This window comes from Orbicella franksi, chromosome 5 (genome assembly GCF_964199315.1).
Source record: "Orbicella franksi chromosome 5, jaOrbFran1.1, whole genome shotgun sequence".
In the NCBI taxonomy this organism is placed as follows: Eukaryota; Metazoa; Cnidaria; class Anthozoa; order Scleractinia; family Merulinidae; genus Orbicella; species Orbicella franksi.
Genome location: NC_138149.1, coordinates 1,778,209 through 1,801,400, shown reverse-complemented (window position 1 = coordinate 1,801,400; position 23,192 = coordinate 1,778,209). Strand labels below are relative to the sequence as shown.

General features: G+C 40.9%; 1 protein-coding gene across 1 annotated transcript in view; it reads left to right on the top strand.

The window, feature by feature from the left end:
• LOC145488507 (polycystin-1-related protein-like) overlaps nucleotides 1–19,652 on the top strand; it is a 51,843-nt gene extending 32,191 nt beyond the window's left edge. Inside the window, exons 9-16 of the mRNA XM_081467388.1 lie at nucleotides 126–251; nucleotides 895–1,080; nucleotides 2,190–2,441; nucleotides 11,359–12,087; nucleotides 12,507–12,743; nucleotides 13,453–14,691; nucleotides 15,900–16,068; nucleotides 17,206–19,652. Of these exons, the coding sequence (XP_081323514.1) occupies nucleotides 126–251; nucleotides 895–1,080; nucleotides 2,190–2,441; nucleotides 11,359–12,087; nucleotides 12,507–12,743; nucleotides 13,453–14,691; nucleotides 15,900–16,068; nucleotides 17,206–18,953 (4,686 nt within the window). The 3' untranslated portion in view covers nucleotides 18,954–19,652. The remainder of the gene's footprint in view (nucleotides 1–125; nucleotides 252–894; nucleotides 1,081–2,189; nucleotides 2,442–11,358; nucleotides 12,088–12,506; nucleotides 12,744–13,452; nucleotides 14,692–15,899; nucleotides 16,069–17,205) is intronic.
• The last annotated feature ends 3,540 nt before the right edge of the window (nucleotides 19,653–23,192 follow it).

Below are 23,192 nucleotides of genomic sequence, written 5' to 3'. Positions count from 1 at the left end.
AACATATCAGGAAATATGCTTTAAGTCCAATGCTGAACAATTATTTGTTTCTGGAATGTGCTGAAAAAATGTCTGTACAGAAACTCATCTGGCAATGTTCTCCCTACAATTTCTATAAATTGCAGATTCAAGACTCCATCATTGAAAAGATTGTCTCACTGCAAGTGAAAAGTCTTCCAGACCTTTTGCAAAGCTCCTCCATTATAGGGTCTGCTATTCAGGAAACAGAAACAGTGTCTGACACGTCACTGGTGAGAAAAATAAATGTTGAGGCAGGGTATAGCAGGAGGATGCCGGGTTGTGGTAAGGGGAGATGAACAGAAAAGGGGATTACCCTTTCCTGGTTTCTCTAAATATTTCAATCTCCAATATCTCACCTTGAGGAATATTGCATGATCACAGAATGCTTTAAGATCAAGCTTATTTCCCTCTGTTCTAACTAAATAATAATATTTATAGATGTTTTATCATTGCCATCCATGAATGTTCATTAATTTCAAGAAACATTTACTTTGATTGTTAAGTGCACCAGCTGGGTTGTTTCTGGCGTTTAAATATCCAGTTAAACAGTGGCATAAGCATTACATAAACATTATCCCATAAACACTATCCCATCATTTCAACTATATGTTCAATGTTTCTTAGCAATGGCCCTGATGACAACCACGATTTGGGTCGTCACGTCCCACTTGATGCGCTTACATAATCTTTAAGTTTTGATCAATGTCTCGAATTGCGAGTTTGGGACGTCTGTAAAGAGAGAATCATACTCCGATATCAAGTCAGGCATGTGTAGCCATTGTTAGTTACAACAGGCTGTGAAAAGCTATTGTAGCCTCAGATTCAGCCAAGCAGATAACAACTTATTCTGCTGATTACACTTTATTTTGATAGGGATCCTCATTGTCTGCTATTGATTCAATGGCATCATTCTTATGGAACGCTACTCAAGCAAAAGATGTGGTCAAGATACCGCTGGTCACCCAATCTGCAGAAAACTTAGGTTTCTGTCTTAACAGCTTGCTGAAGGCAGGAGCAGTCATTGCATCAGGCGATGTTCATTCTGATCTTGAAGAAAAGGTTAATATTCACCGTCTTGTATTTCTAACGGGTGTCAATTGTTACTTCATTGAAATGTACAGGGACACACTTTGATCTATAACTTCGATGATAATTACCTAACTTGCATTTTTCAGTAATAATTAAGTGACAAATTCTTACACTAACACTCCTTACATGCACAGTGGTTAAATTTTCCCCAACCTTGGCACTGGTTACATGTTTTCCCACACATGACTTGCCTTACATGTTTTAATATTCCTATGTTTGGTGCTGGTCACATGTTTTCCCACACATGACTCAGCTTTCATGTTTTCCCATGCTTGACACTGTTTATACATGTTCTCCCACACAACTCGCCTTACATGTTTTCCTATGCTTGGCACTGGTTACGTGTTTTCTTACACATGACTCGCCTTACATGTTTTCCCATGCTTGGCACTGGTCCGACATGTTTTCCCACACATGACTCGCCTTACACATTTTCCCAAGCTTGGCACTAGTTACATGTTTCCCCACACATGACTTGCTTTACATGTTTTCCTATACTTAACACTGGTTACATGTTTTCCCACATGACTCACCTTACATGTTTTCCTATCCTTGGCACTGGTTACATGTTTTCCCACACATGACTCGTCTTACATGTTTTCCCAAGCTTGGTACTAGTTACATGTTTCCCCACACATGACTCGCTTTACATGTTTTCCTATACTTAACACTGGTTACATGTTTTCCCACACGACTCACCTTACATGTTTTCCTATCCTTGGCACTGGTTACATGTTTTCCTACACATGACTCTCCTTACATGTTTTCCTATGCTAGGCACTGGTTACATGTTTTCCCACAGATGACTTAGCTCACATATTTCCACACACTTGGCACTGGTTATACGCATGTTTTTTCATTGCTTAGCTCTGAAGCAATCGCCAAGCCTTTCCCACCTTTCTACTTGTTATAGGTTTTGCAGCTGGTCACATGTTTTCCCAAGCTTGTCAGCATCTGCTTCAGTTTTTTTATCTTTGCCTGGATTGATTCATTGTGTAAATTGTTGTTTTTCTTGTGATAATGGTTGACCACATGTGAGTACCTTGGAGTTTGATTTAGAAAACAATTCTTTTTTTTAGGGTAAACAATTAGTCATGAGATCCATTGACATCCTCAGCTTAGTTGGAGATGCAGTGCTGGCCCTAAGGGTTCCAGATGAAGAAATGATATCGATTGAGACAACAGGACTGACCATGACCTTAGGACGCCATAGCCTGGATAAACTTGTAGCATTAAAAATTGGAGATAAAGATGCTGGATTTTTTTTGCCGGCTGAAAAGAAAGCATTGGAGTCCAACGGAACACAAAGAACAAGTTTTGTGGACACTCAGGTATGCATATTGTATCAAGCAACAGATGATGACCATCCCGAGGGACACAAGCTTTACTTACTTCTGACATTTCTGAGAAGTTTGGTTTGAGTTGTTTCCCTTGACTACATCTCAAGAAACACTGAGAAACTTATTTTGTTCCGTTCGTGACCCGAAATAAAGTGTACAATATCCACAGTAGTAAGATATTATTAAATTATTATCAAATTATTATTAGTAGTACTTCATGGAGTTTCAGAAAGACACTAAACAGAATGTTTTTTGAGTAGCACCATGGCCTTGCACGTGGTGTTTAAATCTAGGTACATTTCTTTTGTATTGTAATGACGGATTTGACTCCTTATTGAAAGCTCTAGATCTCTTTCCTAATTTCCCTGACAACAACTAGCTTTGTTTCCCCTCGGACTGACAAAAATGTTTTTACAAGGTTATATATTAATAGAGTTAGGGACCAGGCTGCCTGAAATAACTAAAGAATTAAAAAAGGACAGGGAGCTAGGTCTACAAATATTATATGCCATACATTTTTAAACACAAGTTAGTATTTTTGTATTTTATATTTTATGTGTTAGTGTTGCCAATTAGCTATTTTTAGCTAAATATCTCTGACGCATTAGTTAAGTCTATGTATGTATGTATGTATGTGTGTGTGTATGTCTGTCTGTCTGTCTGTCTGTCTGTATGTATGTATGTATGTATGTATGTATGCATGTACGTACGTATGTATGTAAACAGGATATCTCATATGGGACACCCTTTAAGAGTGTGTCCATGAGAAAACCAGGCAGGAGGTGACACAGCTCAAATCACCGATTTCGCTCAAACTTGCCACAAATGTGGGGTTTGGTGAGTGAATTGTTGTGGGAAAAAAAGTAGGTAAAAATATTTTATTCCCTTCAAGTTACGGGGACCCCCTGCAAAAATGGCCATTTGACACTAATTTATGCATATTTAATTAGCCATCTTTGGTTTAGTATTTCTACAACAAGAAAAACCATGTGAAAAGGAGATCCACTGGATCATGTTCTACTGTACAACTATCAGTCTGAGAGCACAGATATTCATTTCAACTGGGTAATTTGACTTCTCTCCGTGGCTTCATCTTAAGTAAGGTACATATTTTGTAGTGTTGTGAATAGCCTCTAATTGATGGCAAGTATCTGCCATGGGCAAAACCAAATACACATTATTCTAACCTGGATACTGAGAGCAATCAATAAAGTTCTCAAAAAAGCCATAAAATGTTTAGGGACTTCAATATTTTTTTCTCTGCTGGCGTACTGTTTACATACAAGTTTACCATTTATGGCCATTTCATGAACATCCACTAAAACACAAAAAGCCATTTCTCTGTCTTAACCTAACTCGAAATCAACAAGAAATATCAAGCTAAGCATTTTCCTATCGATTACGAGTAAAAATTTGGTGAAAAGAAGCGCTTGGGACACTTCTTTCAAATATTTCGTAACTTTACAACAAAATGTATGTATAGTACGCAGCTCTTACAAGGTCTCTCCTGATTGGCTCGATCAAACAATCGGAAACAATAGGGTACTTAAGATTCAACACGGCAGACGATAATCGCGAAGCGCGAAATTGAACAGATTGAGTTGTTTTGGAGCGGTGTGTTTTCCTCTTCAGTTTTTAAAAGCCTGGCAACGGTTAATCTATGAACAAAGAATTATAACAGGTTTGCATCACGTTTCCATTTGGGTGTTTTTGCGTTTTGAGTGCAGATTTTCTCCAAGCATTACACGTTAAGGGCCCATTAACCGATCTTTTCGAGCCGTTGCTAAGGAAAATTTAGTCTCATCTAACCTCCTCATTTTTAGTTAGTTCAGAGTTATTTCATGTGTTTCAACTTTTTCATGACGAGTAACACTAGGATGACGTCATCAGGCCATGCCCATCGTCATGTGACTAATACAGAAAAAATGCAAAGGCTCTCAGGCAAATTACTTTCTCGGGATTTTTTACATTGATTTAATATTTTAAATTAAATCCTCATTACGTTATGCATCGATTTTGTTTCATTTCTAAAAGGTCAGATTTTGAGAGCATTTCAAAATATTGAAAAATTTGTAATTTTCTGCAAAAAGCATGATTTCGAAAAAGGAATGCATAGCTATGTTGCCAACGTTGGCTTTATTGGAAATTCGTCGAAAAGGGCTGGATTTAATAAAAAACCGCGTTTCCTTTAGCATTTAAAGAAACCGGAAGTGCGCGCGATATCTATTGGAAGTTACCCTATCAGCGCATGCGCAATTTACACTACCAGTGCACTTCGGTAAGATCAGACAAAGCCACACAGAGTTAGTTTTTCTCTTTCTATTGTTCTTGTTTTTCTGTCTTTCTCTTATTTTGTCTTTGCTTGTACTTTTTTACTTTGCATTTTGCGAAACACAAAGAAAAACATCTAAAATGTATGCGAATTTGCAAGTTTTTGAGTACTCAGGTTGACGTAAGTGACCGGAAGTGAAATTTCACCTCTTTAGCAACGCGCGCGAGTGCGCGCATGAATCGGTTAATGGGCCCTTAAGAATTGAAGCAGATTATTTCCCACGAATTATCAAAACAGCTCTAAATATTTTAATATTTAGAGCTAAGTTTAAAAACTTATTTGCAGATAATTCTTGCAAATGTTAACCAGAAGTATTATTTTAGTTTAAGTAAGCTTACATTGGGAGTACAAACATAGTAGAATTTTAAGCTATTGATGGGTCTGTTTGATCAGAGTGACCTTATTTAGTTTTACCAGATTTGACTGTCTATTTTATTTGTTATTTGATTTGTTTACAGCAGTTTTCAATAACTGAGTGTCGTAAAACCAAAACTAAACAGTTACTCATCAGTTAGACTAATCAGCCAATCTAAAACCATAGCAAAACCAAAACCTTATTATTGCCTGATTACTTTTGCCACTCAATTGAAAACCACTCTATTCTATTTAACATTTAATTTGTTTTCTGGTTCGGTCTGTTTTTTGTGATCAAATGCCCTTGTCCCTACGTACTAAGCTGGGCGTTAACCAAGGCATTTTCTCATGAATAGAACTGAAATTAGGTGAAGTAAATTTGGAGTAACTTTGTACTGTTAAGTTTGATGCAATGAATTAATTTTAAAAATGTGATAAGAAACCAAGGAAATATAAACGAAGCTGCTTAAGCTTAGCTTTTGAACTGTTTTTTCTAAATAGAGACCTGATGCAATATTAGCATTCCATAGACATAATGTTTCGGGAGAACAAAACCTAAGGTGGGCAGTAACATGATTGTATTCAGTGAGGGATGCTCCACGAGTATTTTGATGTCCATCATTTCCAATATTTTATATAGCAAATCCCCTGCATTTTCATTTGGTGGGATTTGGTGGGATTTGGTGGGTTTCTGACATGGACAAACTAGTTTCATGTCTGCCAGTTGACTCTGGTGCCCTGGGGTTTGAGGGATTGGATATGGGGACTTTGCAGATGAGCTCCCAGTTGAGGATCTTGGAGGATCTTCTTTCCTTACCATCACCACAACTCCATCTTCAAGACTATCTTAATTTTATTTCTCACTTTATCATTATCATCTGTTCTCATCACGCCAGTAGGCGCATAAGGCTGCCATGTTCTCAGTCCAACACTGTCCATTTTGCACACCTAGCCTTGTTACTTTGTTTCTACACAGTCTTTCTTCCAAGTGGTCTCAGTTCTCCTTCTCACCCTTTTTCCTTCTGGTACCTATCCCAATGCTGTGAAGTAGTCAGTCATTTCCACCCTCTCTCCTAAGTACTTGTCCTAACGAATTCTACCTTCTACGTTGTACCTTGTAACTTACGTCATTCTCCTATCTCATTTAGTGGATGTTTTTAAAATTGTTTTGAAGGGGGGGCATGTATACACTGTTCATCAGTCGTTGATTTACTGGTGGTTGTCGAGAAGTTATTTTCAATTGGCAGTTGTAAAGCGTTTAAGTGACCGTTCCCGTTGTGGACAGGTGGCTGTTGTGAATGTATGGACTGTCCGCTGGGACAACAAAAAGTGGCTGTTGTTAGAGAGGGGGCCGTTAGTGGAGGTTCAACTGTAATCATGCTGTTGTTAGGTGTTGTAATTGCGCCCTGAACACCTCACTGACTGGCAAACAGTGTTAGGTACTTTTCCATGTCGATGTTAACGTATTCCAGTACTAGCGCTACAAATTCATTAAATTGCAGTCCAACCTTTTCCAGCAATTCTATCTTGGATTGTATCATTAAGTTTCCCGAGAATTTCATCCTTTCTGAGAATTGGATTGATTCCAATTACCTTTAACCTTTTCCAGTATTTCCACCCACTTGTTTCTTAAACTGTCCAATGTTTCTTTTTGGCTTATCCAAATGATCAGACAATACCAGATGAAAGTTTTCCAAGAGCATGTATGCTCCCTTTTTAAAACCAAAGGCATTAGATAATCTCTGAAAAGAGAGCTATGCTCTATTTCAAGAAACCATTCACAAGAGATTAGTTCCTCGGTTAGAGAGAAATTTTCCTTTGCTTCGCTATGATGGCAGGCAATTTAAAGCCAGTTATAGCGGCCAGACAACACAAAGCTTAGAAACATTTAAATGCCTAGGGTTGTCCAGGTGCGTCAAAAAGCCCGCCAAAGTGCTTGATGGAAGTCGAGTCAAAATAAATATAATATAAAACCGGCATAAATCAAGGCAAACATGAAAGAAAAAAAACACAGTATCTTTAACACTGTTTGAAAAATACAGTAAACACAGTCAACTATTAAGCGGCCACCCCTCAGTGTCAGGCGGCCTGTGTAATTTATCGAAGTCCTGAAATTATTGTTTGTAAACGACTGCAAGAAAACCCTATTAACCGGCCACCTATATTAAGCAGCCGCGGCCACCTTTTGGTCATCCCAATTTGAAAGCCGGAGAGCGGCCATCCAAAATTTAATACACGTATGCAGTTTGGCGAAAAGGCGATGAAAGATGGCAGTCTGTGATAGGGGTAACCCGAAAACACTGACCCCCGGTCCGCGGACCCCCACTATGGACCGGGTCCGCAGACTACCTGTGGACCGGTCCACGGACTCCCCCTACGAACCCCCTCTACGGACCATCCCCCAAAATATAATAAAAATAATAAATAAATATTTCAGTTGCGGGTTGTCTAATAGATTACTCGTGACGGCGAAATTTCGAACGTTACATTGTGCAAATGGGCAGGCCTGGATTCAGGCTTGGGTGCAATTTATATAATTACACATTGCCATTTCCTTTGCTTTGGCCATAAAGTATACGAAAGATGCGTACGGGGAAGCCTCCGGGAAGCCTCAAAATTTGTGTTCTTTCCCCTCTGCCATTTTGTTTAGCCCATCCTCCCGTGGGCTCGTGAACTCGTTCCAGGCTTCACAATTTACTCAGCGGAATATCAGATACAAAGAAGAATAAACGGCCTAAAAATATATCTTCCATAGCCAGATTGAGCCAAAAATGGAAGGTAAGAACTTTCCTTTTTAACATTGGCATCTCCTTACGCTGAAAACGGCTTTTAGGCAATTTCTTTTTGGGAGGGGGGGTGGGGTGTTAAAAACCCAAGTCTGTTACATTTGCACAGTGTAACACTCGAAAAATCACCGACACGAGTTTGAATCTATTAGACAACCCATAAGTGAAATCTTGATTTATTATTTTTACACTATTTTGGGGTGGTCCGTAGAGGGGGTCCATAGGGGTAGTCCATGGACCGCTCCGTAGGGTAGCCCGCGGACCCGGTCCATTGTGGGGATCCGCGTGTTTTCGGGTTGCCCCTGGGATAGGAAGTGATGACTAATAACATCATCCAAGCACACATTTATCATGATTGTCTTGACGTGATTCCGTGTCCAACAAGGGCAACAGGGCAACAGGGCAATAAGGGCAACATGGGCAACAGGGCTACAGGGCTACAAGGCTACATGGGCAACATGACTACATGGCTAAAGAGCTACAGGGCTACAGGGCTACAGGGCTAAGGGCAACATGGGCTACAGGGCTACAGGGCTACAGGGCAACAGAACTACAGGACTACAGGGCTACAGGGCTACAGGACTACAGGGCTACAGGGCTAAGGGCTACAGGGCAACAGGACTACAGGACTACAGGACTACAGGACTACAGGACTACAGGGCTACAGGGCTACAGGGCAACAGGACTACAGGACTACAGGGCTACAGGGCTACAGGGCTAAGGGCTAAGGGCTACAGGACTACAGGACTACAGGGCTACAGGGCTACAGGGCAACAGGACTACAGGACTACAGGGCTACAGGGCTACAGGGCAACAGGGCAACATGGGCAACATGGGCTACAGGGCAACAGGGTTACAGGGTTACAGGGCTAAGGGCAACATGGGCTACAGGGCTACACGGCAATAGGGTTACAGGGCTACATGGGCAACTTGGCTAAATGGCTAAAGGTCTACATGGCTACAGGGCTACAGGACTACAGGGCTACAGGGCTACAGGACTACAGGGCTACAGGGCTACAGGGCAACAGGGCAACATGGGCAACATGGGCTACAGGGCAACAGGGTTACAGGGTTACAGGGCTACATGGGCAACATGGACATCATGGGCAACATGGACAACATGGGCAACATGGACAACATGGCTATAGGGCTACAGGGCTACAAGGCTACAGGAACACAGGGCAACAGGGCAACATGGGCAACATCGGCAACATGGCTATAGGGCTACAGCGCTCCTAGAACACAGGGCAACAGGGCAACAAGGGCAACATGGGCTACAGGGCTACAGGGCTACAGGGCAACAGGGTTACAGGGCTACATGGGCAACATGGGCAACATGGCTACAGGGCTACAGGGCTAAAGGGCTACAGGGCTACATGGGCAACATGGGCTACATGGGCAACATGGGCAACATGGCTACAGGGCTACAGGGCTAAAGGGCTGCAGGGCTACAGGGCTACAGGGCTACAGGGCTACATGGGCAACAAGGTTAACATGGGCAACAGGGCAACAGCGGCAACCGCGCAACAAGGTTAACATGGCATGGGCAACAGGGCAAAGAGGGCAACAGGGCAACAAGAGCAACAAGGGTAAGAAGGCAACATGGCCAACTGGGCAACAAGGGCAACTGGGCAAATCTTCATCCTTACTTGCATGGAGCATTTTCTATTTCAAGAAAGTAACAAAGAATTTCAAGGCTAAACTAACTTAAATCAACCTATGCATTCGACCTACGCTCTTGATATCCTTTCCCATCAATTTTTTTTTATATTACCTTCTATATTTATTTCTTGGTATTCATTTCTTAATATTTCTTTAATTAATCCACTTCTTGTTGATTATTTTTTCATCCTAAAACTACGTCAACCAATCAGAGCGAACCTTGTAAGAGCTGCGTACCGCCTGAATGTATCTTAAGGCCCGGTCCTGAAACGCCGCTCCACTCATGTGCCGAACCAAACTTGATAAAGTTCGACTTTAGAGCGACTTTGGAGCGACGGCTGGTTCAGACGGCGTACTTGCGTCGAACTCAATTCGGGAAGCCGGAGGTAACATTTTTCGACGCGAAAATATGCGCTCTGAATTCACGAACTCTGTCCAAATAGAAAAGCTGTGACTAACATTTCGCTGTTATCATGCTGTTATAGCAATATTTAGGGAAGCAAATTCAAACTCAAGGTTCAGTGTTTGTATTTAGACAGGTTTTCGCCCGGTTAAATCGACTTGTTAAAGGGAAATCTAATAAGCTGGGCTATTTTCACGAAGAAAAAGCAAAAAAATGAATTTGCGCTAAAGAAACTCGCTTATACAGTCCCATTTCTCATAAATCGAAGGCATCCTGGTATTTTGTTGTCTATTTTTAGCGACGACTTTGAGCTTCATGGATGACTGGTCACGCCACTCAATTTTGAGCCAATCACGAGTCCCGTTATATGAAAAATACATTACAGTAATTTATGCATTAGGTTCGACACATGAGGAGAACGCCGTATGAATCAGCTGCCGCTCCAACGTCGCATACTGCGACAGACCCTGCCGAATTTAATGTTGTTTGCCGCACCAAATACGTAATTTCCGTAGCTAGGGGGACTGCAGCCCCCTCGCCGCCCCCCCCCCCCCCAGCTTGTACGCCTATATGCTTTAAGATATAGCTCCGAAAGTATTTGAAAGAAGTGTCTCGTAATCGATAGGAAAATGCTTAGATTGATATTTCTTGTTGATTTCGGGTTAGGTTAACACAGAGAAATGGCTTTTGTGTTTTAGTGGATGTTCATGAAATGGCCATAAATGGTAAACTTGCATGTAAACAGTACGCCAGCACAGAAAAAAATACTGAAGTCCCCAAACATTTTATGGCATTTTGAGAACTTTATTGATTGCTCTCACTATCCAGGTTAGAATAATGTGTATTTGGTTTTGCCAGAAGCATATCACCTATTCTAGGTGATATGCTTCTGGTTTTGCCCATTGCAGATATTTGCCATCAATTAAAGGCTATTCACAACACTACGAAATATCCACCTTACCTAAGATGAAGCCATGGAGAGAAATCAAATTGACCAGTTGAAATGAATATCTGTGCTCTTAGACTGATAGTTGTAGCACATGATCCAGTGGATTTCCTTTTCACATAGTTTTTCTTGTTGTAGAAATACTAAACCAAAGATGGCTAGTTAAATATGCATATTTAGTGTCAAATGGCCATTTTTGCAGGGGGTCCTCCTAACTTGAAGGGAATAAAATATTTTGACCTACTTTTTTGCAACAATAATTCACTCACCAAACCCAACATTTGTGCCGAGTTTGAGGGAAATCGGTGATTTTAGCTGTATCACCTGCTGCCTGGTTCTGCCTGGTTCTGCCTGGTTTTCTCGCGGACACACTCTTAACGTTATTAATGCCGGACAGTTGATGAAAGTTTTTGTCCTTTTTGCAGATGCTATCAATCCCATTCAATCCTTACACCTGGGACAGTACTGAGCAAAGAGTCAACTCTGATGTCTTAGCTCTGGACTTAAAAGATGACACACGCAAGCTGATCAAAGTATCAAATCTCTCAAACAACGTTATCATCGTTGCACCATTACAAAACCAGACGGTCTCCTTCGAAAATGGGCCGTATTTCAGCCAGAATGATTATCTGCGTTTTCATGTAATTGATGTTGAGTACGAAAATACCCTGATAATGATGGAAATCACGCCTACTGAGGCAAATACAAATCTGTTTGTGTACTTGCGATATGGTCAGCGGCCAACCACCCAAGAGCATGACCTCAATGCCACTGTCTCGAAGAGCGAAAAGTGTGTTTGGTCACCAGGTGCGCGTGGCAGAAAGGATGGCAAAACTAAATGTTCCCAGCTAACGAGTCCAATAGAAACTCTCGCCAAGCGACCAGGGAAGTACTTTCTTGGAGTGCAAGGCTATAACAGAAGTAGAACAAACTCTCACAAGAGGGAGAAAAGGTCATGTTTCAGAAATAGACGGCAAAAGCGTTCATGTGTCGAGGTCAAGGACCCCCCACCCAGTTCCCGTCAGGACGAAAATGTGACTGTGGTGCCAGTATACGATTCTAAATCGGATCAAAACTATACTCTGAGGGTAGCCCTTGGGAGCTGTGTCTTCTGGTCAGAGGAGAGGGAAAAGTGGATAGCAGAGGGCTGTCGGGTGAGTGGTATAAACGTTCTTCAGTCAGGTCTCATTTGTCATTTTCAATTTTGCAATCTTGTGATCTTTAGAAGCCTCAGCTTCTGAAATTCTGATATGAAAGAGTACTCCGCGGCAACTCTCCAGGGCATTTAATAGTTTTCGTAATTTGACGCAGGCTGTAGCACTCTAGTGCTTGTTTACGACAAATTTGCCTTCTATGAACCAATCCGAAATGAAGTAATTATTTCAAGTTTGTGGTGAAATTCTTTTTATGTTGAAATTTTTAACAGACTGTCAGAGAAAAAAATAATTTTGATAGGACGTTTTACAAGCAACGTGATCAGCTTTTGCTAGCCTACGTACTACAAATGATAATGTGGAGAATTTTAAATGATTTAATTTAATTTCGATTTCTTTTTCCGTTTATTTTTTACCAGGTTTTATCAGCAACATACAACGGATTTATTAATTGTTCCTGTAATCATCTGACTTCATTTGGAGGATCTCTTTTGATTAAACCGAATCCCATTGATTTTGACAAGGTCTCAGTGGAGTTCAAGGATCTACAAGAAACTGGAAACGTTGCAGTTATTGTGACGATCTCTGTAGTTCTCCTGTGTTATATTGTCGTGCTGCTTATCGTCAGAAAAGCGGATAAAAAAGACGCCAGAAATGTAAGCATTGATGATGACAATTTCTTTCAATAGAGCGCATAATTACAGTCAAGGCTGTAGTCTTCCTTATGGCCCTACATATGAAACTAAGTTACAACATGACTTATTACAGGAAGTTTAACCATATCGATTTATAAGAATTAATGTTGGGTTCAACTGTAAAATCCGCTGTTTTGAACATTTTACAAACTTGCCGGGTTCTACCCTGGAATCCAACGATTTCAGTTCAACAGTTTTGGAATTCATACAAATGTAGCTTGTAAAAAAAGTGTTTTTGTCCTGCCGAAACGCCCGTACATATTTCTCATAAGAAAACCCGTCCATGCGGCCACCATGTTAATACGGCCAACGATTACGTTCTGAAATCCCAACTTACAACCAACCAAATACGCATTTGTTTTTTTTTGTTGTTGTTGTTGTTGTTTTTTTGTTAAACAAAAGAAAAAATATTGAGCGATTCTCTTGTTTATTCAAACGCCTGTAACATGTCATTGACCTCTGTCGTTAACAAATCAAACACAATTTCCTTCACAAAGATGTCACTTAAAATAGATCCCATTAATGCTGTGAAATTTTCATGGCCCGTTGGTGACCGTTTTAACGGGGTTCCAGTTTATTCGTTGTTATCATGATCTTAGCTTGAGCCGTTAAAACTTCAGGTCTAGTATCTCACAGCACATATATTAATGAAATCCACTTTGATTCCTAGACTAGTCTGCCAGTGCATCTACCCTCCACAGCAAGCTGCTCACACATCTATCGGATAATCATTTCCACGGGCGTGTGGAGAAATTCAGGTACAACAGCTAAGGTTGCCATGGAGATATACGGTAGTGAAGGAAGCAGCGGAATTATTCAGCTCAACTTAGACGAGCCTGGCGTGGATAATTTTCTCTTTACTCGTGGAAACACGGATGTGTTTGTTCTTAATCTTAGTCAGTCTCTTGGTACGATTCAGGCAGTGCGAATTGGTCATGACAACTCTGGGGAGAGCCCTTCCTGGTTTCTAGAAGAAATCGTTGTCATTGACGAACAGGTGAATCACGCTTGGGCATTTACCAGCAGCCAGTGGCTTGCCCTGGAGCGAGAAGACGGTCGAATTGAGCGAATCATTGAACAGGCGCCAAATGAGGGCACTTTTAGACACGAGATGCTAAAGCGTTGGTGGAGAGGTCTGACTGAAACCCATCTTTGGGTTTCAGTTCTAGCGAAGCCGAGGAGAAGCCGCTTTACAAGAGTACAGCGAGCGTCCTGCTGCCTGTCAGTGCTGCTTACAGCCATGTTTGCTAACGCGATTTTCTATAAGTTGGAAGGTAAATCTGAGCAAGTGCTACAAGTAGGACCCCTGAAATTCTCGTGGGCCCAAATCATTATCACTTTTAAAAGTGCACTTATCGTTGCACCCATAAACATTGTGACAGTATTCCTTTTTCAGAAAGGAGCAAGTGAGACTCAGTGCTGTCGTAAAGCGAAGTGGCTTACCTACCTGGCCTGGTTCTTCTTGTTTAGTTCTTGTGTTGTTTCTGCTTCGTTTACCATCTTCTACAGCTTGATTTGGGGAAAGAGCACCAGCGAGCAGTGGCTGACGTCAGTGCTTGTATCACTGGGGAAGGATGTGACAATTACAGAACCTGCTAAAGTGTTATTCATAGCGATATTCCTCGCCGCCATTGTCAAATGGAAAAAGAGTAGATCTGAAGGACGCCAAAGCCACGAAGCAGCTAAAAGTAGCCCCTCACAACAGCGACTGTGGAAAATGAAGCTATCTGAAGTGGAAGACATGAGGAAACAACAGCTAAAGAAAAAGAACTTGTCGATTCTTTACTTCGAGCTTGTCGTTTACGTCCTGTTCATCTTCATGGTGATGGTCATGTGTTATGGCAACCGGAATAGTTACCAATATCACATGACAAAGTCCATCCGGGATGGGTTACCAAACTTTGAAAAGGTAAGTACTGTCAACAATGAAACAAGTCTGGTTTAACTCCAAACTGAGTAAACATGTGGATTCGTTTGGTTTTTCATTTGTTGAGCTGTTCAGTTCAACGAGCAGTACGAACAGTAGGCATAATGTTTAAAACCAAAGCGAAATGTTCTTCAATTAATTCAACTAAGTTAGAGCGGTTTTCAATTGAATGTCGAAAAGTAAATTGGTTTTGTCGTATCATGCTACACGATTGGCTTAAAAAACTCGCGCCATTTTGTCATACATAACCAATCGAGACTCGCCCGCATATGTTTTCCCGCGCGTCGCGTCAGCTTCATGTATTTACTTCGATTATTGATTGGTTCGTTGGTCTGTGTCCCTTGTGACTGGCTTAAGTGATTACTTTGGTTTTGGTTTTACGATATTCAATTGGAAACCGGTCTATGCTGTTAGAGAGGTTTTCAATTGAGCATTGAAAAGGAACTGGCTATTTGGAATAATGCGGAATTAATAGTGATATTTTTATTCTGGAATAAGGTCAGTCGAACGCACCCTGAGAATGAGTCCAACCTATTTTAGAGCTTAGAACGTGGCGTCACAAGACCTGCGGAATGGAAGCGATTTCGGCTCGGTCCATACCCTTGGGGAAAGAAAGGAGCAAGTGAAATATTACCCCAGTATGGACCTCGTGTTAGTTCAATAACATTCGTATACCGTAAATCCTCGAATCAGCGCCCAGGGCGCTTATTTCAAATTTAGGAGAAGACGGGGCGCGCTTATTCTAGGCGGGGGGGGGAGGGGGGGGGGCGCTTATTTAACTTTTCCCAAATCTTGGCCTGCAGATAATTTTTTTTAATACATCTGCGCGTAAACAACAACATAAGCTGTTTATTGACATAAAAAGCTGATGCTAAAGTTTAAATCGCGGCACTGTTAGTACTTCGTGTTCAACGTGTTCACTTAACGTGTTCACAAACTGAAACAATGTACAAATCTAAGCTCTACATGACGAAAACTATACATCCTTTGTTGTCTCATTACTCGCCCACAAAATGGGGGGGGGGGGGCGATGGGAGGGGGGCGATTATTCGAGGAGGCGCTTATTTTAGATTTCGGCCGTTAGGAGGGGCGCTTATTCGAGGGGTGGCGGGGGGGGGGGGCGTTAATTCGAGGATTTACGGTATTTACCGGTCCATTTACCTTTTCTCTTTCTCTTTTCTCTATGATAGGTTAACGATAAGGAGAAGCTCTGGAGCTGGTTAAATGACGCTTTTATCCCAGGTGTGTTTGCGGGCAGATGGTACAATGGCCAACAAGAGAATCAAACCGTGTACATTGGAGACAAGCACTCAATCCTTCTTGGGATGGCTCGAGCTCGGCAACTAAGACTTAAACCGAGTAAGTTTTAGTCTCAAAGCACAATGTTTTGCAATGGCAATAATCGCCACTTTAATTGTATCCGGAAGAAAGTGCATACAGAGGCTCAGATAATGGCTAATCCATGGCGGTCTTAAAGGAGTTACGTCTCGGTTTGCGCATCTTGACAAGTTTTGCCTAAATATTTTAAGTGCGTCCTTTGTAATCCGTTTTAATCTTTTCCATCCTTTACCACCCTTGTTCCTTTACTGTTTATTATTATCTCTTTGGTGTTTCTCTACTTTAATAAGCTACTAGTATCCGGTTTCTTTCAATTTAAAGGTAATTTTGCATGTGGCCAAAATTACTTAAAATACCGTGATTGAGCTACTTCAGTCACTATTCTGTGAGCTGACGACAGATAAACAATAGCCTCCATTTGGCGCGGAAATACTCTCGGATATTTGTCCTTGGACATTATCTGTTCCGAGAAGCGAACGGTTCTCCGAGAGTGTAGTTCGAGGAACACTGTGAGCTTTGAGGAATAGATAATGTCCAGGGACAAATATCGGAGAATATTTTCGGGCCAAATAAAAACTATTGTGTTTATTATCCTTTAAATTTTTTTCGCAACACGCGCGGATTTGAAAATTGGGGAATATCACTCGGATATTCCCCAGTTTTTACTGGGACGAGTATTCAGTCACGTGACGCGTTTAGACCAGTCGCGCGCGAGTGAAAATACGTGATGGATTATAAATATATCTTATTAGATGTTTTGGTGGGTAGTGTCGCTGTATATTTTTACCAGTTGTGCCGTATTTTGACGAGCCCGTAGGGCGAGTCAAAATACAAACAACGAGTAAAAATATAAAGCGATACTACACACCAAAACATCTAATAATAGAACTATTATTGAATTCGGTTTGTCGCGTTTACTATTGCTTTAACTAAAACTGTCCAAAAGCAAATATACTTGTTCCTTCAACATGTTGTTGGACCCTTGAAGTGTGAGAAAAGCAGTCCATGAGTTATATCTACTTGGAAATTTCTCAAAGTAGGTTAATTCTGATTGTAGCATTAGCTATTGTGTTCTTATTAACCTCTTTGCAGTAGAACAGAGCCTTCTTTAAGGCATGAACAGCTATTTTCTAATAATGGTTTTGTAAACATTTTCAGCATCCTGTAAAGTTGATTATATGACGAGAATATTTCCGGTGTGCTACGACGGATACGGGCTAGAAAATGAAGATAGAACCCCCTATAGTAAACCAACCTGGAAGCCCATCGACAACTCTTCGAGTCACGAGGAGCTACTTCGACTTTGCCCGAAGCCCTGGCGATACCAGAATCCGGGGGAGAGTGAAACTGTGCCCAAGTGGGGACAATTCTCATTTTACCCTGGGGGAGGATTCGTGGCTGACTTAGGATACGAGAAGGCAACAGGTTTTAGCATTATTAAGAATTTAAAAACTAATGACTGGCTGGACAGACAAAGCAGAGCTGTTATTGTGGAATTCTCAGCCTTCAACCCGTCAGTAAATGTTTTAGCTATTGCAACGTATTTCTTCGAAGTTGGGGCGTCAGGACACACGGCAACGTTCAAGAGAATTGATGTTCTCTCTTTGCCCTCCACTCAGACCGCCGCTAAACAGTTGTATATGATCTGTGTTCTTTTATTTATCATCTTCGTGCTGTGGTACCTTGGACGAGAGGGTTACAAGCTCTACAAGCGGGGTTTCCGGTATTTTAAATCCTTCTGGAACTGGGTAGAACTGTGGCAGTTGTTTTTCTCCGTGCTAGCTATTATTATGTATGTGGTACAATCGGAAAAAGTGTCTTCGGTCATCAGAAAATTACAAGAAAACGTGTATGGTCATGTGAGTTTCCAAGAAGCTCTGGTTTGGCGCGAGGTAGATAATGTCGTTCTTGGTTTATTGGTATTTGTAATCTCTGTGAAACTCTTGCGCCTGATAAGATTCAATAAACACGTTGCTGTGTTTTCCATAACATTGAAGAACAGTGCGAGACATCTCGCATCTTTCAGTGTTATTTTCTTAATTCTTTTCATTGCCTTCTTGCACTTTGGTATTCTGATTTTTGGAGCGGGATTTGAGCGCTATTCATCGTTTCTAAAAGCTAGTTTTTTCCAAATAGAGTTGACTCTGGGTCGAGTGAAAGCAAGGCCAATCCATCAGTTAGAGCTCACCAACAAAATGTTCGGAAGAGTTTTCGCAGCCATGATTCTGCTGAGTACCACCATTTTGGCGATGAACTTCTTCATCGTCATACTGAACGACGCACTTGCAGAAACAAAGAACACTGTAAAAGAAAGCCCACTTTACGACCCAAGCGTGGACGAATGCAGCTGGAAGAAAACAAAGCAACGCCATCAATTTTATGATAAGATAAGCAATAGTTTACGCCAACGGAAACTCGAGGAAACGTTAGCCCGGTCTAGGAAAACAGAAGATGAAACTCCCGAAGTTAAATCCAGGAGCAGTAGAGCAATTAACTTTGATGTAATCAGCCAACAAATTAAAGCCTCCAGGGAACAAAAGATCGAAGCATCAGGAAATGTGAAGCAAAACAACTCGAGAAAAAAGTCCTTCTGTGATCAAATCAGTAATATTATTGTATATCTGAAGCGTGCAAGGAATGAGCATCGCTGCCATCTTAATAAGAAGGAAAAGAAAGTGCGTTTCGCAGAAGTCGTCACTAAGTCTCAACTGAGAAAATTACAGGCGACCAAGAAAGATCTGTTCCAGCGCTTGGACAGTATAGTCCAAGAATATTCCAGGGAGGCCGAGCAGGAAGAGAAATTTGAGTTGATTATGGATGAGATGGGTGTTCATAACTCTTCGGATCCCATGGTAAATGTTACAGCAACTTCGAATGAGTCATTCAATCGAACTCTTAAACAGTGAATAACGAGCGACCAGTTAGCATTCCCGACATCGTTGAGTGAATGAAAAAAAATCGAACTGAGACCATATTAAAACTTTCATTGTACATATTGTAACTGACTGAAAACAAAGAATGATTTCCTTTAAGTAACAAACAAAATATGCTTTGTAAAAAAAATTTGATTTGGATTTCTACTAGTTCGTCCAGAGTATGCATTCTAACTTATCCACTGTACTCCAGGAATTGTTCGACCTCATTAAGCTTTTAGTGGGATCTTTGCAGACATAACCACATTTGTAAATAATTAAATTAATCCTGGTACGGACTGAAAAAAATGTAAAAACTTCACCAAATAATTGTGTAATTTCCAATCATGACAGCATTGTAGCTAACGACTACGTTGCTATTGACAACTGCCCTGTATTTCCAGCCTTATGGTTATTTTGAGCAAACAATACTTTTTAATTTTTCGCTTATTAGTTTAACTTATGTATAAATATTGTGTAGAAATAAAGTTGTTGTTGTACTTAATTAAACCACATTCTGTGACGAACTACGATTTTGCCCAGTGGGCCGCCAAAGCAGCCTTACTCGCATTTTTTATTATCTTCCGAAGAAACATCTAAGCAACGCAAGTGTGAACATTTTTTGTTTATTTGGAATCTTTCATTCACTTTTTGTTTTCTATTTAATCGATTATTTCTTTGCTTTACCAATTTTGGCTTTTTGTTTTGTTTTTCGTTCTATTGGAAGATCATAAGGCGATTTTATGTTACAACACGATGTGACAGCGGAGATAGTGCCCCTTAAACAAGCAAAAGAAAACTCGGTCGATGTTCAGCCATCTTAACCAACCCACATTTGGCTTCAAAGGGAATGTTGTATTCCTTGTTGTTGTTTTGTTGTTGTTGTTGTTGTTATTTGGCACTGACAGAACTAGTGTGCTTCAGGAAATTTTGTTAACATTTCCCTTAACGACAAATAATTTTTTCAGGATCTTCTGAAAACAACGAAGCCTCCTAAGGATTATGCGCTGAACGTTTCTGAACTGTGATTCACATCACATTCATTTATCCGAGTGACTTGATTTTTATACGAACTCGCGCGATTGGATGATTCAACGCGTTTTTCTTTTGGCGTACTTGACGAACTTTCGTTTATGCAGTAAACTAAGACATCTTTATGGCCATTTTCCGCGGCTAACATGAACACGGAACGCCCACAATCCGTAACAGCATCAATGTCGGCGCCATGTTGTTCGAGAAGTCTCACAATATTAGCATAACCATTTTGCGCGGCGTAATGTACAGGTGTCATTCCACCGTGATTATTTCCCAACTCATCAAACCCTCTGTCTCTTATGACTCGTGTCTTCGAATTTAAGCAGCTACGGTTCTGAAGTAGAAACAGAACGTTCTCAGTCCTGCCTGTCGCTGCAGCGTGATGAATTGGAAATCGGTTTTTCCAGTCTTTAATATGAATATCTGCTTGTAGTTCTTGAAACAGCAGCTCGAGTACCTCGCGCGAGTTACACCGCGCCGCATGATGCACACCATGTTGGCCGTCGTTGTCAATATCATGAATACGAGCTCCCCTCCTCGCCAGAAATTCGAGAACCTCTCGCGTGTTACCTCGGCAAGCGTGGAGAAACGGCGTTTGTCCGGAGAAGTCCCTCGCATAAAGATCCACTCCATTGGACAACAGAAACTTTATGACATCAACACTGTTATTCAGGCAGGCCCACATTAGTGGTGTTTTACCTCTTTCGTCTGTCTCACTGAAGAATCCTTGAACATCGACACAACTGCGTCGATTCTGTAGAAGTCGTTGTAATTGCTGCACGCTTCCGCGTCGAGCAGCTTCGTGGAGAAGAGAGCTTGTCTGAAAATTACGCGTTATATGACCAATGCAGCAAAATAATTCACGTTGTGTTTGGTTGTCAATAAGGTCCTTAAGAAATGAATTAATTAACTTTTCTCCAAGAGAGATAGCGGCGTCAAGGTTTGTTGGGCTACAGTGAATTAGGACGCCAAGAAAATCCAAACTCACTTGATCCCAGATGCCTTGTCGTAAACTCGATACAAGAAGAGCGCTTGTTTCGTTTATTTTACCAAGAGCAATTGCTTGAAGAGAAACCTGTAAAAAACATATGGGTATGTCTCTCAGTATAAATATGCTCGGATATTTGGCTGCGTGTATTATCTGTTCCGACTAGAAGCAAACAGTTTTCCGAAAGCGCGCAAAACTCAAACTGTGAGCTGCAATAAAAGATATGATAGTAAAGGCGGTGGAAAATTTCCTTTTTATTCCTTTTATTTAGTTTCATACGATCGCTACCGATCATTGAAGACACAGGCGAACCTCCCGTAAGCGACAAAATGTCAAGCTTAGGTGGTCGCTTATGGGAGGTGGTCGCTGACGAAAGCTTGAACCAAATTGGGTGGAATTTTTTGCCTCATTAGCATATGGTCGATAGGCTGAAAAATGATGACGTTCAGGAAAAATGCAATTTTTAAAGAAATATAAGATTTAATGCCCTTGAACACTTGTACCAGGCATTTGAAACGATCTTGCTGAATTTGCCTCTAGATGAGTAAGCGACCGCGACTGTTTTTATAGCTAAAAGTTTGAAATTTTCTTCTGTTTTTAACCTCCCATAAGCGACCACTTGACAGATAGTATAGAGGAATTTGGATAATAAGGTGTTGTAACATTATTGTATACCTGGTTAGTACAAGAGACGGAAATTTCTGAATGGCAAGAACCGGATTTTTTTCGGGAAATTGACTTTTCACACGAATAAAACATTGTAGTGGCATTGGCGCATGGGGCCAGTCTCAGCAGTTACCATATGTTAATGAGGCAAAATTTTGACTCCATATGGTCAAAACTCTCGTAAGTGACCACCTCCCGTAATCGACCACTTAGGCTTGACATTTTGGGTGGTGCTTATAGGAGTTTCGCGACTGTATATTTCGCAGACAAAATTCAAAAAAGCGACTTGGGTCTTGTCTCGACCACTCGATCAAACAATCATCTAAAATCAGTAACACAATTCGACCTTGGCAACCATTCTTAACGATTGATTTCCAGTTAATAGATATTGGGCACTGACTAATAACGAATGTTATGGGTTAATCTTACGATTAGACAGGTGTAGATATGTCTAGTTTTAAAACATCAAAGAACGGTTTACGTATTCTACTTTGGCAATCCTCTCAGCTGTTAACTGGTTACGCTGTCAGTGAAAAGTAAAACCTGGGGCTCTTGTTTTATTTTTCACAGAGTGTCAGTTTGCATTCAATACGTCCTGCTTGAACAATCAAACTACATCTGAGTCAGAAACAACTCCCGTATACTCCTGTCAACCGCAGAAAATTATATACGTAAGACTTTTACCAAATAATGTTTTTTCAAACCCAGCTTTGAATTTTTTCGCGATAGAGGTTCCAAAATGACAAATAAAACTGTGTACAATGTCAAAACAAGTCAACTTACCGGATCCATCTACAAAAGAACCAGCAAAAATAATCTGGACTGTCTGTTTCGCCAAATATTTCTTCCCCTCGCTGCGCTGAGTGACTACATGTAATGGGGCGGAAATGAGTTTCTTTATCCAAAAACCGGTTCACTAAATCAGGTGGACTGACAGTCAAACCTTTTTGGGCGGCACCATACAGTAAGCGACACCCTTTGTGATTTTGATTTAGAGATTTTTGATATCACGGCACTCATTTGCAGTTAATTTCATATTTCAAAAGTTGTTTTAAGTCAGTCTCAATTTAATAGTTGTTTATTAGGGAGGAAGATTTGTCGTCGGAGAATGAATGTAATTGATGCTGAAAAAATATTTCAACATGAAGATCATCTGGTTGACATCAAATTCCTCATTAATTCCAAATTCTTGAAAACTAGCTGCCCGTGTCTTGTCACTGCCGCTAAGCACACTCAAACAAAAGAGTAAAGACATACAAAGACACAGTGGTCTGGACTATACTGTAGAGAATAATTACACAAAATAATTAATAATTACATTACAGGTCAGCGCTGGTTTGCTTGCCGAAAATATCTATAGACCCTCATAGATCTCAATAAAGGAAATTTAAATCAGAAATAAAATTTTGACCGGAAGAGGATCACATACATGTGTGTTTTGCATCAACCGGGCTCTTGAAAGTCACGTGCCTGATGATAATAATAATTTTATCCTTGATTTTCTCGTTCCAAGGCCTCATCGGCTGAGCTGAGATGGACAGGCA